General features: G+C 53.5%; 1 protein-coding gene across 6 annotated transcripts in view; it reads left to right on the top strand.

The window, feature by feature from the left end:
• Window positions 1-15,065, top strand: part of PIK3C2B (phosphatidylinositol-4-phosphate 3-kinase catalytic subunit type 2 beta) — a 65,974-nt gene that overhangs the window by 37,819 nt on the left and 13,090 nt on the right. For all 6 annotated transcript variants that reach the window (XM_058701965.1, XM_058701966.1, XM_058701970.1 and 3 more), the window contains 11 exons: window positions 3,600-3,767; window positions 4,314-4,425; window positions 5,640-5,782; window positions 7,333-7,521; window positions 8,712-8,805; window positions 8,961-9,055; window positions 9,960-10,140; window positions 11,180-11,287; window positions 11,920-12,012; window positions 12,814-12,943; window positions 13,929-14,065. In XM_058701965.1, coding sequence (XP_058557948.1) covers window positions 3,600-3,767; window positions 4,314-4,425; window positions 5,640-5,782; window positions 7,333-7,521; window positions 8,712-8,805; window positions 8,961-9,055; window positions 9,960-10,140; window positions 11,180-11,287; window positions 11,920-12,012; window positions 12,814-12,943; window positions 13,929-14,065 — 1,450 coding nt within the window. The remainder of the gene's footprint in view (window positions 1-3,599; window positions 3,768-4,313; window positions 4,426-5,639; window positions 5,783-7,332; window positions 7,522-8,711; window positions 8,806-8,960; window positions 9,056-9,959; window positions 10,141-11,179; window positions 11,288-11,919; window positions 12,013-12,813; window positions 12,944-13,928; window positions 14,066-15,065) is intronic.

Below are 15,065 nucleotides of genomic sequence, written 5' to 3'. Positions count from 1 at the left end.
TGCAGACCCACACAGCCTCCTGCATGTCCCCACCTCACCCCGCCCCTACCCCCTGCATTAGACCAGGCTCCATCACTAACCCTACCCAAACAAGTCCGACAGCCTCTCCACTCCCCAAACCTTTATTATTTTTTAATGTTTATTTTTGAGAGAGGGAGAGCACGAGTGGGAGAGGGGCAGAGAGAGAGAGGGACAGAGGATCCCAAGCAAGCCCACGTGTGGGGCTCGAACTCACCAACTGGGATCATGATCTGAGCGGACGAGTGAAGTCCCACGCTTAACCAACTGAGCCACCTGGGGCGCCCTTACTTCCTTAACCTTTAAATGGGGACACCTGTCATTTCTACCTCTCAAGTTGTTATGAGACTCCAATGAGAAATATCCACAAGGACTCTCTCTGTACACCATAAAGGATCATATACAAGTTTAGTAGCTTTAATAATAATTGGTTGTCTTGACCTTGTCTCCCTTAAAAGGTTTAACTAGTCTGAGGGATTCTCATCCTCTTCCTTCTTCCCGAAGTTTTCATAGAATGCGGAGCGGGGCCTGTGCTTTCTTCCTCCGAGATAGGAAAGGAAAGGTCGTCCAGAAGAAAGAATAATGGCCTGGGAGCCACAGGAATAAAGCTCTATTTCTAGATCTGTCTCTAGACCTACGTTCCCTTTTGCCTCTCTGTGCCTCAAACTGTAAAGTGGGGACATGTGTCTAATTCAGAGGCAGTTGTGGCATTGAAATGAGATAGGTTATATATATAACTATGAAACCACAAGCACAAAATAGTATTAATCAGCATTTATTAACAATAATTTGCTATTGGGATGTCAGGCGTCAGCCAAGCAAAGCAAGAAGGAAATGGAGATGAGCGGCCTTGAATGGTGCTCTGCAGGTGTCTGGCTGCCCCCTGCCTTTTCTGTGCTACGCACCCCCCCCAACCGCTGTCAGAAAGCCCCTTGTTTGCTGCCCCCCCCCCCCCCCGCCAGCGTCACTTCCCCAGACTGACTGTGTGTCAGTCCTTATTTGCAGAGCAGAACTGGAACTTCAGTATTTGGAGTGCAGATCAGAGACTGAATGGGGTCCTTGGGGAGGCCAAGGTTGCCAAAATAGGTCGATGGAGAGCCTGTGCAAACCCCGGGAGAGGAAGGTTATTGTACAGGTGAACAGCTTGGGGGGGCAGACCCCTTCTTCTGTCTTCACACATGTGGAATTTAGAGAGCAAAAAAAGTGTAAATAAAGCTTTAATCAAATACCTGCCAGGGCAGGAGAGACTCCTTGGAGGCAGGGGATGGCTGCCTTAAAAGGCTTTGGACTTTTCCGCTTCCCTCCCTCTGGCCTCAGTTACTACTGCTGCCCAGAGAGTTATGCTATACGGTGCTCCAGTCTGGGCAGACCCCACAAAATTGCCGTTAGACCCAGGAGTGGAGGCATCCTGGCCTCTCCAACCTCAGCCTGCCTACTCGGTGGGCCTCCTTTCGCTCCCTGTCTTGGATTCAGCCTCGAATCCCAAAGGGCTGGTTGCTGCCTATACCTTTTCCTCTCAGCACTCCTCACCCACGTGCCCATGGAGACTCTTAGCACTTTCCTGGTTAAGATCAAGGCATTTGGGAGAAGACGCTACAGCGTAGGGTTCAAAGCACAGGCGTGGGCGCACTCACCCTTTCTTACCGTAGGTGGAAACTTGGGCATAATAGAGCTTACCTTACAGGGCTGTTTGAGACCCTTTGGGACATTGCAAGCGTGTGGCACCATACCTAGCACGTGATAAAAGCTTTCTTCTTCTCTGTTGTCATCTTTGTAGCTGAGGAAACCTCAGTTCTGGTTTCCCTGTTGCAAGTGACTTACACAGTGACTGATAAACAGAGGTATCTGTGCATGCAAATCCTGTCTGCATGGCCCAGTTCCAGGGCAGAAGCCTCAGGTCACATAGCAAAAAGCACACAACGTAGACAGCCATCACACAAGGGAAACTGTGTTCTCCTCTCCACTGATGAGGAAACAGGTGCAGAGATGTGAGGTGTTCCAAGGTTGCAAGTGGCAAAACCAGGACTGGAACCGGCACATCCCAGGAGCCCTTCCTGGAGGAGGCAGCCCTTGTGATGTGATGTTGAGGAAGGGCTGCAGAGGGAGGGAGAGGGCTTTCTCCGGCAGGGAGGAGGTTCAGGCTGCAGTCTGTACTGGTTATCCTGACCCGCCCCAGATGACAGTCGTGGGAGAGGTCTGGGAATGCCAGGCAGACTCCAGCACTGAGGAGAAGGGGACTCTGGCTGGTTCTAGGGCTCGGGGCTTTGGTGTCTTCACTCCCCTTTGCCTCCAGAGGCAAAGCTGGAAGCCTCTTCTCGGGCTGACGAGAGAGGGGTCGGGGCCAGCCCCCTCTCCACTTTGCTGTGGGATCAGCTGACTCCTGTAGCAGCAGCACAGGGATCAGCTAACTCTCAAAATAGGCCCAGCAGTCGCACTCTGCCTGGCCTCCCCCCCCCCCCCCCAAGCCCGGCCTGGCGTGGCTGCTGATGGGGCCCTAATTATAGCTGCGGGCCCCCGAGTAGTACAGGCAGCTGGGGCAGAGCAGGGCTCTGCCAGTCTTTGGTGGGTGGGAAGGAGTGCCTCACTTAGGTGGAGATTTTCCTACAGGAGTGAGGGGTAGCAGTGGAGGGAGGCTGCTTGATCAGGAAACTGCGACCCTGGGTTGGCCGCCCTGCCTCTGTGCCCTCTGGCTGGCGGGGAGGGTGTGACAGTATGGACTTTGGCCCAGGGACAGCTTCCCCAAAAGGTAACGTGGGTCCTCCCTCGCTTTCTACAGCTTCCCTCCTCTCTCTGTCTCACTCCACCCTGGCTCCTTATCCTGAAGTTGGAGGGAGTGGCTGGGCATGATTCCGGGACCGGGGCCACCCCCGGAGAGCACTTCTGGACTTGGGTAGTGGCAAGGCTTATGTGGCTTAGTTCTTATCTCTGGCCACTTTGCTTCCTCTGCCCCAGGGACTTTGGGAAGCCTCTTCTCTTTATCCCTTTGGCTTTGAAAATGTTTTGGGGTGAGAACAAACCATCTGGTGCCCTGGGGGTTGGGAGAAGAGGGGACAGGAGAGGACAGACATGTGGGACGACTGTCTGGAGGAGGGTGACCTGAGGGCAAAGAACACACGGCTGCTTCTTCCTGGTTGCTTTCAGCCTGGGGAGTGGGGGAGGGATGAGGATTGTTCAGTGCAGAAGGATTCTCAAAAGGAGCAGCTTCTTGGTGACCCTCTGCAGAAATTCTAAAACAAAAGAAGGAGTATGGCTCATAGTATGGAACCTGCAATCACCTGGACTCTGAGGTGGCTCTGGCTACCCAAGTTCTGTCTGGTCACCATGGGGAGCCTCAGAATCAGGATGTCAGCGTCACTGTACTGAGAGGCTGCAAAAAGCAGCATACTGTGCTTCTGGGAGCACCCCGTGGGGGTTTTGCCTCTGGTTCAGGACCCGTCCTGGTTCCGCAAGGCTTCCCCAGGGAGCACGTCTGATATCCCAAGAGACAGGTCAAGTTCTCGGCCTCCACTTGACTTCCTGGGCCACCTGTCCTTTGAAGCCCCAGGATGGCACCTCCTGATTTGGTTTCCTGTTCTCCCTAGGATCTGCTTCCCTGTGCAGGTGAACCGGCTGCCTCGGGAGACCCTGCTGTGTGCCACGCTCTATGCTCTGCCCATCCCCCTGCCTGGGAGCTCCTCTGAGGCCAATAAGCAGCGGCGTGTGCCCGAAGCCCTGGGCTGGGTCACTACCCCACTCTTCAATTTCAGGCAGTACGTGGTTTTCAGGGCAGCGGCGTTTTTGGCCTTGGAAAGGAAGGAGGGGGATAGAGAGAGGGGCCGCACTGACCAATGCCCCTTGGGAGGGTTGGCCACTTGGGGCTCACCAACAGAGCCCAAAGGGCCGTGGCCCTGGTGGAGGGGACCAAGGCACGGGACTAGAGACCAGGACAGTTAGTGTAACCAAGAGCTTTCTGGGCAGGACTTGGTGGCACAGGAGGGTTGTGCGGGGGGGCATGGAAATGTAGTGCTTCAGTAATGTGTTATCCAGTGCTGTCATTGGAGGGGCCTCAGAGGTCATCTAGTCGAGCTCTCTGCTTCATAGGGCATCCCAACTACCAGGTCATCCAGAGGCTTCCTGGAAGGGGTGTGCTTTTTTAGGACCTAGAAGAAGGAAAAGCCTATGGTCTTAAGGGGAGAACGACAGAAAGGAGTTGGGTGATAGCTTCAAAGGCAGATTTTTGGATGGGGGAGCAGGAGGAAAACCACCTCCTTTGCCATTGCATTTGTTGGCTTTATCCCCCCCTCCATCCTCCCTAGAGTCCTGACCTGTGGTCGGAAGCTTCTGGGCTTATGGCCAGCAACACAGGAAAACCCCAGTGCCCGTTGGAGCGCGCCTAATTTCCACCAGCCAGATAGCGTCATCCTGCAGGTGAGACTCCAGCCCCGGGGCCCTCCGTCCTACCCACTGCTCAGGACTGCTCAAGAGTCAGCTCCATATTTTCTACCTTCAGGTTTGGGCTAGAACGGTAAGAGAAAGAGCTGGGCCATTGGGCACGGGATGGCGATACGATCAAAGCAGCTGGGTGAATGTGGTTGGACCGGCAGTCCCGGAGTGGGAGAGTTCTGTGGAATCTGTGTGCCGTCTCCTGGAGGTCAGCTTGGACTTCAAGGAGCCTGAAGGCAGGGGCCTGAGCACCCACCCCCAGCCAGAGCTCAGCTCGTTGGAGTCCCTTGTGTTGAACCCTCATGTTGCTGAGTCTGTTAAATCTGAGCTGTTCCCCCTTGGAGCCTGAGGGGAAGCCCTCCGGGAGTCCCTCAGTGCTCTACGGGGTAGACCCATTCTCTGTGGAGAGGAGGAGGGGGTGGTTAAGCCCAAAGCCTACTTACCGGCTTCTGGCTCCCTTTTATGATCATGAGATGCTTTGGTATGGAATATGGAACATCAAAGTGGATATAGAATGAAATAGAATGGTAGAGAGTGGAAGCTCCAGAGGCAGGCATCTTTGTCTATCTTAACTAACTGTACTCAATGCCCAGGACCTAGAACAGTGCTTGGCACATATCAGGGGTCAATAAACATCTGTTGAAGGAGGGAACGTAGAACTCTTTTTGAGAACTGGCTCACTCAGCTCTGATACCCAGTTTCGGAGGATGGACACCGGGTAGCATAGAGCAAGGGGACTCAGGATCACAGGGTTTAGAGTGGTAGGGTCCTCACCGGGCGTGTGGTCCCACCTCCCATCAGGCAGCAGTGTGGTTCCAGGGCTCCTGAAGGCTCCCTAGCGTTGGCTTGGAGGCTCCCGCTGCCTCAACCTGGTGACAGTTCTGTTCAAAGTTCTGGTCTGGGGCCGGTCCGCCCCCTCCCCCCCCCCCCCCCCCCCACGGATACATCTCAGCCCACCCTCTTTCTCAGTTTCCCATTTTTCTCCCTCTCTCTGTTTTCTCACTTTTTTGCCGGAAGGGACTTTAAGGACCGCCAAGTCCATCAGCATTATTTTATAGACAAAGAACCTGCAGGGAAGGGGAGGTGGGGGAGAAGGGCAGGACCCCCCGTGTGCGACAGAGAAGCTGGAGACCCGGGAGGTGGCATTCCTCACTCACCTGCCTGTCCTCTCTCCTCACTTCTCTGTTGCCATCTTCCAGATTGACTTCCCCACCTCAGCCTTCGACATCAAGTTCACCAGCCCCCCTGGAGACAAGTTCAGCCCCCGCTATGAGTTTGGCAGCCTCCGGGAGGAAGACCAGCGTGTGCTTAAGAACATCATGCAGAAGGAGTCCTTGTACTGGTGGGTCCTGGGGTCTTCCCCATGTGTGGCTCAGGCTCCGTTCTATCCGACCTCTCACCTGCCAGCTCAGGTTCCTGCCTTGGGAGCGGAGGTGGAATGGAGCGGGCGTTGCCCCTGGGCAGGAAGCAGGAGGGGGAGGGCTCTGCTGAGGGCAATCTCCAGGCTTTTTTTCATGAGCTGACACTAGGCAGAATGGAGAGGCCAGGGTCAGGAAATTAGATCTAGGAATGCCCATCCCCACCGTGGGGGCTTGGCTCAGACTCAGTCCTCTGGCCCAGAGGACCAGAGCTTTGCCCCACGCCCCCGATATGCTGTCTACTACCTGTTGTATCCATGGGGGCAGCTGGCTCCCGCCCTCACCACCCTGCCTCCTCCTGCCCCTTCCACACCCACAGCCTTTGCATTTCTCTGGCCCTGCCACTTTCCAAAAAGGATCGGGTGTCAGGGCAAGCTGGCAGCTCTCAGGGGTGAGTGAGTCCAAGCTGATGTCATCCCTGGGGCTGCTTTTCTCACTAGGATTGGAGGGGGTCGGGTGAGGAACCCAGAGCTGGATTTGCTGGTAGGATGGGGCTCCCGCCCTGCCTGCTCTCCCCGTGTACCTCTCTGGCTCCTGCATGGCCCTAAGGCATGTCTGTAGGGGGAGGGTTGGGGGACAAGGAGACAGGGCTCATCTCATGTCCCACCCAGGGAGCCAGAGTAGCTGAGTGACTAGAGACCCTCCCCACCCCCACTCCTCTGCTGACCCCTTGCTTCATTAGCCCCTCAGCTCCTTTCTCCCATTAGACACCTGATCTCAGGCAAGGCTTAATTAGCTATGGGTTCTATCAAACCTCCAGCTGGCCCCAGGAAAGCCCCAGAGGCTTCACAGCCATCCAGACCCTGACGTGTGGGGACCACTGCCCTCTGGTGGCTCAACTTGGGAGTGATGTTCTAAGGGCATCCACAGGAGGGGTAGCAAATTTGGTGCCCTTGGCCTTTGTCTGTCTGACTGAGAGATGTCCCGAAATGTCAGGATCAAAGATCCTGGCCCCAGTTCCCAGTCTTTGCTTCACACATTGCAATCACCCTAGGGATCTCTTGAAATGTTATTTATTTATTTATTTATTTATTTTCCAGAGAGACAGAGAGAAGGTGAGCAGGGCAGGGGCAGAGAGAGAGGGAGAGCGAGAATCCCAAGCAGGCTCCATGCTGTCAGCACAGAGCCCAATGCGGGGCTTGAACTCCCGAAACCGTGAGATCATGACCTGAGCCGAAACCAAGAGTTGGACACTTAACTGACTGAGCCACCCAGGCACCCCTAGGGATCTTTTGAAAATACCGACGCCTGGTTTCCCCAGATGCCTGGTTTCCCCAGGCGTTCTGACTCAGCTGGTGTTCCCTGTGGCCCAGGCGTGGGGACTTCACAAAATTCCCCAGGTGGTTGTAATGTGCAGCAAGGTGTGGGGACCACTGAATGGGAGAATGTGTAGCATTCTCTTGGAGAGTAAGTAACCCTACCCTCTGGCTGAAGGTGTTCTCTCTCACCTCCTCCCCTAACACCCCCACCGCAGGCTCACTGATGCTGACAAGAAGCGCCTGTGGGAGAAGCGATACTATTGCCACTCGGAGGTGAGCTCACTCCCCCTGGTGCTCGCCAGCGCCCCCAGCTGGGAGTGGGCTTGCCTGCCCGACATCTATGCTCTCCTGAAGCAGTGGACCCACATGAACCACCAGGATGCCCTGGGGCTCCTGCATGCCACGTGAGTTGTAACACCCACCTCTCCTGACCGTGTGTCCTTCCAGAAGCCGGGGCTTAGCCCTGCCCATTGCTAACCTGAGCCAGCCCTGGGGAAAATGGTAGTGAGCTAGGAAATTCAGGGCTCTTTCACTTCTCCTTTTCTGCTTTTTCTTTGTCTCATTTCCCCGCAGCGTTCTATTGTGAACATTTTTCAAGCATGCTACAGAATTGAAAAATTTGCAGTGAACATCCATGGACCCGCCACCTAGATTCTGACCGTTTTCACTCTTTGCTATATTTGTTTTATTGCGTATCCAACCATCAATCCATCTTCTTTTGTAATACATTTTAGTCTAAGCTGCAGACATCCTCCTTCCCTCCCAAATACTCCAGCATATCTATATCATTTAACTAGAACTCAGTATTTGTTTTTTCTTTTGAGGGCAAATTTACATACAAGGAAATGCCTGAGCCTTAACCTGTACACTTGCTGTTGATAGGCGCACGCACACCCCTGTGTAACCCAAACCTTACCACTTAGTTCAACTTTAAAGTCCTCTCTCCCTCTTTCCCTCCGAAGGGTCCTCTGGGGACATGTGCCTCCCAGTATCAGACCCCTGGGCTGCCTTTTCCAGATGGTCCCCAGTATTCTTGGCTTCTTTCGTGCTGCTCTTAGTAATTAAAATGTACCCGATCCATGTGTCTTGCCTTCAGGACTTTTTGAGGCAACGTTTTTGCTAATCTCTGCTAAACTAAATTCTGCCAAGGGGGTACTGGCTTATATGAAACTCTGTGATTCTCCATTCTTCGCCTGGCTGGTTTTGCATTAAAGGATGGTACCAAGAAGACGCAATCATGCTTTAATCCACACAGGGGCTCTCTGGTGATGGGAATTTCTGGCACAGGGGGAGTTAAGGAGATGATCTTCAGGAATGGGGTTGAAGACCTTGTCCGGTTTTCTTTAAGTCCTACCAGGAATGATGGTGGCCACCCTCCTGTTTCCCCAGCGGCCCCATGCCGGCTCTGACCAGGAGACAGGGCCATTCTCAAGGGTTGCTCTCCAGACAAGGTGCTGAGGATTGCAGATTCCGAGAGGCCTTGCCTTCTCTCCACCTGTGTCTCTGAAGCCCAGGTGTGAGGGTGCTTGCTTACTCCTGTGTCGCAGCACCCGCGACTGACTGGGTCGTCAGAGTGCTGGGCTCTGTTTTGTAGCTTCCCGGACCAGGAGGTGCGTCGTATGGCCGTCCAGTGGATCGGCTCGCTGTCGGATGCTGAACTCCTCGACTACTTGCCGCAGCTTGTGCAGGTGGGCAGACCGGCCTTCCCTCCAGTTCTGATGATCCCTTCCCCAGGCCCCAAGTCAGTCTGCATTGTCCTTGTGGGACCCAGGGTCCCCAGGATAGTGGCAGGTGTAGACTGAGGACAGTCAATACATTGTCCTACTCCCGTTCCCCTCCACAGGCCCTGAAGTATGAGTGCTACCTGGACAGCCCCTTGGTGCGATTCCTCCTGAAACGAGCCGTCTCGGACTTGAGAGTGACCCACTACTTCTTCTGGTAAGACCGTGTGTGGAGGTGGGAGGAAGACCTGCATCTTTAACTCGGGAGTATGTTACTCTTAGGTGTGCAAGGGCGGGGAGCTAAGCCGTCTGGGTCCCCGTGTGTTGCTACCTTACTATGTGGCCACGGGCTAGCACCTTTTCCTTGGTGGGGGGAAGGGGGTCTCAGTCCCAAGGGCACAGCGAGGATCATCCCTGGCCCTCCCTTCCACCCACACATGGCAGAAATATAAAGGGGGTGCCTGGGTGGCTCAGTTGGTTAAGCGTCTGACTTCAGCTCAGGTCACGATCTCGCGGTTCATGAGTTCAAGCCCTGCATCGGGCTCTGTGCTGTCAGCTCAGAGCCTGGAGCCTGTTTCAGATTCTGTGTCTCCCCCTCTATCTCTGCCCCTCCCCCGATTTCGCTCTGTCTCTCAAAAAGAAATAAAAACTTCAAAAAATTAAAAAAAAAAAAAAAGAAAAAGAAATATGAAGGAGAGGGGTGCCTGGGTGGCTCAGTCGGTGAAGTGTCCGACTTCAGCTAAGGTCGTGATCTCACAGTTCGTGGGTTCGAGCCCCGCATTGGGCTCTCTGCTATCAGCACAGAGCCCGCTTCGGATCTTCTGTCTCCCTCTATCTGCCTCCCCGACTCTCTCTCTCTCTCTCTCTCTCTCAAAAAATAAATAAACATTTAGAAAAATATATATAAAGGAGAAATGAAGTGCTGGGGGGCTTTGAGCTCTAATAAAGGCAAAGTGGACACAGACTGGGATGCTGATGAACACTTCTGTATGCGTGCAGAGTCTATTTTCCTCCCAGCTTTGGGGTGGGTTTTCCAGGGAGCTGGATCTGACCCCATCCCCCCATTACACACCCTTACCTTTGATCCCCAGTCCTGACTCCCCACTCCCTTTGCCTTGCAGGTTGCTGAAGGATGGCCTCAAGGACTCTCAGTTCAGCATCCGCTACCAATATCTGCTGGCAGCCTTGTTGTGCTGCTGTGGCAAGGGGCTGAGAGAGGAATTTAACCGCCAGTGCTGGCTTGTCAACACCCTGGCTAAGCTGGCCCAGCAGGTCCGAGAGGCTGCCCCGTCTGCACGGCAGGTGAGTGGGGTGGGGCTGCCTCTACCCATTTCTGGTCCCCGGCTTTTGTCACTAGCCATCAACTCCTTAGAAATCCTGGCCAGCAGGATGGTACTTGACCATCTGTGATTTAGGGACTGGAAGGAGGTGCCTCTGCCTCTAACCTACAGGCCACAAAATCGACAGTCTGCAAACTGGATACAGCCCATGGATGTGTTTTGTTCGGCCTGCAAAGTATTCCATTTTTATTTAACGGCTTGCCTTAAAGGCTAAGCACATTTGTGTAAGTTGTTCACTGCACAAGAGCACTCAGCCAGAGAGGGCAAGTGTGGGCTGAAATCTAGTCCTACTTTGTTCACTGTGCTATGAGGAGTAGCTCAGGGCCGCCGCTACCCAGAGCAGGGACCTTTATCTGTTTTTGTACAACCAGGCTGTGTTAGGCCAACAGTGTTCTTGGATGCTAACATTTAAAAATTGGGAGAATTCAGGGGCGCCTGGTGGCTCAGTCGGTTAAGCGTCCGACTTCGGCCCAGGTCACAATCTCATGGTCCGTGAGTTCGAGCCCCGTGTCGGGCTCTGTGCTGACGGCTCAGAGCCTGGAGCCTGCTTCGGATTCTGTGTCTCCCTCTCTGTCTCTGCTCCTCCCCCATTCATGCTCTGTCTCTGTCTCAAAAATAAATAAACATTTAAAAAAAAAATAAAAATAAAAATTGGGAGAATTTAAAGTCCAGATTGACGGCTTTTCTTGGCAACAGCCTGAGCAACACCACCCCCTTGAGATGCACCTGCTCTCTCAGTTATTGTAGCCTGCCCCACACTGTTGTGTCATCTGCCTCGCTTCTGTAGCTGTCTGGGCTTGCTGCCCACGCGCCGTCCCAGGCACGACACCCCAGGCTGGGGTGCTTTTCCTTCTTCACGGTCTCCTGGGGGGTGTCCGCACTTCTCAGATGGTGGTTTTCATACCAACCACTATACGGCGCCCACCTCTGGGAGGGGCCTGGTTCCTAGGGGAGCTTACGGGCACCCCTCTGACCCCTACTCTTTCCCCCCTCCCTCTCAGGGGATCCTCCGCACGGGCCTGGAGGAGGTGAGGCAGTTCTTTGCCCTCAACGGCTCCTGCCGCCTGCCACTCAGCCCTAGTCTGCTGGTTAAGGGCATCGTGCCCAGGGTGAGTGCCTGGTGGGTTTGGGGCTCTTGGAGCAGGGAGGGCTCGTGGAGGCGAGGCCCTCCCACCCTGGTTATTGACAGATAGGAGGAAGAAAGGCGTATCGGGGCCACTTCTCGGCCCTCGCACGTACGCACTTTTGTCTGACAGCCGCGCAGGCTGGAGGAGTTGGGTCGGGGGCTGATGACGCTGCGTTTGAGTCCAGGCTGGTGATAATGACAGCAGCTGTCCTCTGTCACTGCCGAGTACCGCCCCGTGCCCACGCTGTTCTGAGTGCTTTACGCTGTTTATCCCATTTTACCCTCGCACCCCTTACGAAGTTGGTACTGTTGTGAGCCCCATTTTACAGAGGAGTAAGACCGAGGTATAGATGGGAGTCACGTACTAGTAGGTTGTCTGCCGAAGGGATGGGAGCGTGGATGTCAGGGCCGAGGCCGTAACTAACCAAAGCAGGGCAGTGGACCCAGCGGCGGTGGGGGCGGGGGGGTGGTGGAAGGAAGGAGTGCGGGCTCCCGAGAAACCCGGCACAAACAACGAGCAGGCCAACCGGCAGCAGCTTGACCCACGATGCTGACGCCATTTTCCTTTGTGACCCCCCCCCCCCCCCCCCGTCACTACTCTGTCTCCCATGGCAGGACTGTTCCTACTTCAACTCCAACGCCGTCCCCCTCAAGCTCTCCTTCCAAAACGTGGATCCCCTGGGTGAGAACATCCGTGTCATCTTCAAGGTGAGGACACTTCTCAAGCCGGGGGGGATGAAGGTGGTAGAGGGAAGGGGAGAAAGGGGGTCGAAGGGTGTCAGGAGCCCCAGGGCAGTTCTCATCCTCTTGCCCGGTGCTACCATTTTCACATGTGGAAGACTATCAGGTGACAAAGGAAATAGACTGATTCTGCACGGGCGCCGCGGGCTAGGAACAGAATGTTGGCAGGTGGAACGAGGCAACTGGCTGCTCCGTGTACCAAAAGAAGAGCTTTCTAGGGGGCAGGGCTGTCCCGACAGTGAATGGATGTGGTGGTGATCTGCTTGTACCCGAGGGCATTCAAGCAGAGGCTGAATCGCTGCACCACAGCAAGGTCGAAAAGGAAATTAAGATAACAGGTGCAGGTTGGACTAGGTGAACCCTCAGGTCCTTTCTAACGGATGCATCCATACAGCTGAGGAGTAAATGCTAGTCGGAGAGCAGATAATCTAGAGGGGGAGGTGAAATGCACGTATGCGACTTTGTAACTTACTTATTGGCCGTGTGTAAGTTCCACGTCCAAGGTATAAATGCTCCAATTTAAAAAAGGCTTGATGATCAGGAATTTGAATTCAGGTGGGGATGTGGGATTGAAGAAGGAGCCGAAACATCACGTGGGCAAATGCGATTACTGACCCATCTCTGGTCGGTTGAGCTGGTGTGAGGTGAGACGGGAGGTGGGAAAACTGGACGGTCCCCTGTCACTGTTTGGGCCAATGTGGTTCTCTTGGGGGATCTGGGAGCCGGGGGAGGCAGTGGAGATGAGCTCTGGTCATTTTCTTCCTCCAGTGCGGGGACGACCTTCGCCAGGACATGCTAACCCTGCAGATGATTCGCATCATGAGCAAGATCTGGGTCCAAGAGGGGCTGGATATGCGCATGGTCATTTTCCGCTGCTTCTCCACTGGCCGGGGGAGAGGTCAGTTTGGGAGTGGGTGGAGGGCACCCCTTTGGTTACTGGCCTTCTGCCCGTCCCCCAGCATGAATCGTGTACTTCTCCAGAAAAATAAAAAGGGCAAGATTATTTCAACAGAAGCTGTGGGGATGGCATTAAAAAAAGGAAGGCACGGCAGAGCGAGAAGCTGGAATAAAATAAAACAGACTGACAGACATAACAGCCAAACTATTGTGTAGACTTTGGGTTCTGATTCAAACCAACCAACCATAGAGAGGTATTTTTTTGAGACGCTAGGGGGGAATTCAAATATAGACTGACTCAGGGTAAAGAATAATCGTTAATTTTTTGGATGTGCTAATGGCACGGTCGTTATGTCCTTATTAGTTGTACTTGAAATATTTATGAGTGAAATGACAGGTCTGGGATTCGTAACGGGGCACCTGTCTGGCTCAGTGGGTAGAGCATGCAACTTTTGATCTCAGGGTTGTGAGTTCAAGCCCCACATTGGGCGCAGGGCTTACTTTAAAGAAGGAAAAAAAAAAAACCAAACCTCCAAGAAGGAGGGAAAAAGCAGGGTTGGGTGGATGAAATAGGTGAAACGAGATTAGCAAAATGTTGATAATTTTTGAAGCTGGGTGATGGTTATGTGTGAATTCATGATACCTTTCTCTATTCGTACGTGTGTGTGTGTAACATGTTCATAGGTATATATGAATAATTATTCTTGAACATGATTTGCATATTCCCATAGTAAAAGTTAGTTCATAGCCGCTGCTCTTTTTTTGTTTCTAAGGGAGACCAAAGAGTCCCAGGGGCCCAGTGTGGACAATGAGGCTTGGGGAATGGTATTCCTCCTAGTGCTATCCTTTTCCCCTTATTATCAGACTTTGTCCAAATATCCTAGAGCCTAATTTACAGGGAAGCATCCAGCGAGGCTCCTGTGGTTCTCTCCCCACGGTCCCCTTCGCTCTGCCCTGGAGTGCCCTACCCGTGCTTTCTCTCCCAGGGATGGTGGAGATGATCCCCAATGCTGAGACGCTGCGCAAGATCCAGGTGGAGCACGGGGTGACCGGTTCCTTCAAGGACCGGCCCCTGGCGGACTGGCTGCAGAAACACAACCCCGGGGAGGACGAGTATGAGAAGGTAGGGTTGGGGGTAGGGGCGAGGCAGGGTGGGGTGCGCCCGCCTCGGGCACATTGCTGTGTTAATGCAAGACCTGCACACGCACAGAGGAGACGGCTCAGCTGTGCCGGGAGGAAAGAATCTGTCCCCTGAGCCACTGGAATGCTTCTCCTTCTATCCTTCTATCTTCCCCTTCTGTGGCTATCCTCTGCTTGATGTCAGAGCTTGTGTTTTTTAAAATAAAGTATAAACCGCTCATGTCACTTCCCTGTGTCTGAAAAGGTAAGTCCAGCTTCCGTAGCCCGCTATACAAAACCTTTGGTGATCCCGCCCCGCCTGCCCCTACCGTATCATCCACCATACCTCCTCTCTTATGATAACTTATGTCCCAGCCACGTGTTCCCTTCCCCATTCCTCAAAACGCACCCTCTCTACGTTGCCACATTCCAGATCCTCTACCCTTGGAGAGGAGCAATATGGGTTTTTTCCTCCTGCCCCTCCATCCCATATGCTATTTATTAGTAATGTACATTTTTCAGGTATTAAATGGCCACCATGCAGAGGCACCGTGCTTGGTGCTGGAATTATGATTTCTTCTGGCCGATGTAATAAAAAGTCAAAAAAAACATGATAGAAGTACGTACAGCAAGAATACACAGAGAAACCAACTCTGTGTCTTTGTGTTTAATCAGTCTTCAAAGGTAGCCTCTCAGCTCTTCTAGGCTTTCTGCTAGAATAGTGCCGGTGGTCTCTTCTGATGACTTCCAGTAGGAAAGAGCTGAGAGCTGTTTGTCTCCCGGCCACTCAGCAAAGAGAGTTTCCCACAGCCTTCAAGCGAAAGCCCCTTAAATCAGGAGAGCGCCCTTGACCTGGTGAGATTTCCTGCAGTTATACTCCACATGACTCGGGTGGTGACACTTGAGTCACTTACCCACGGGCATATCACTATGCCCGTGGGTCAAGATAGGATGCATTTGGGGTAGAAGGAATATCTGTGGCGGGAAAACAAGCTGATAGACAT

The sequence above is a fragment of the Neofelis nebulosa genome, chromosome 15 (assembly GCF_028018385.1).
Source record: "Neofelis nebulosa isolate mNeoNeb1 chromosome 15, mNeoNeb1.pri, whole genome shotgun sequence".
NCBI lineage: Eukaryota > Metazoa > Chordata > Mammalia > Carnivora > Felidae > Neofelis > Neofelis nebulosa.
Note: the sequence above shows the minus strand (reverse complement) of the source record. Positions and strands in the feature narration are given on the sequence as shown.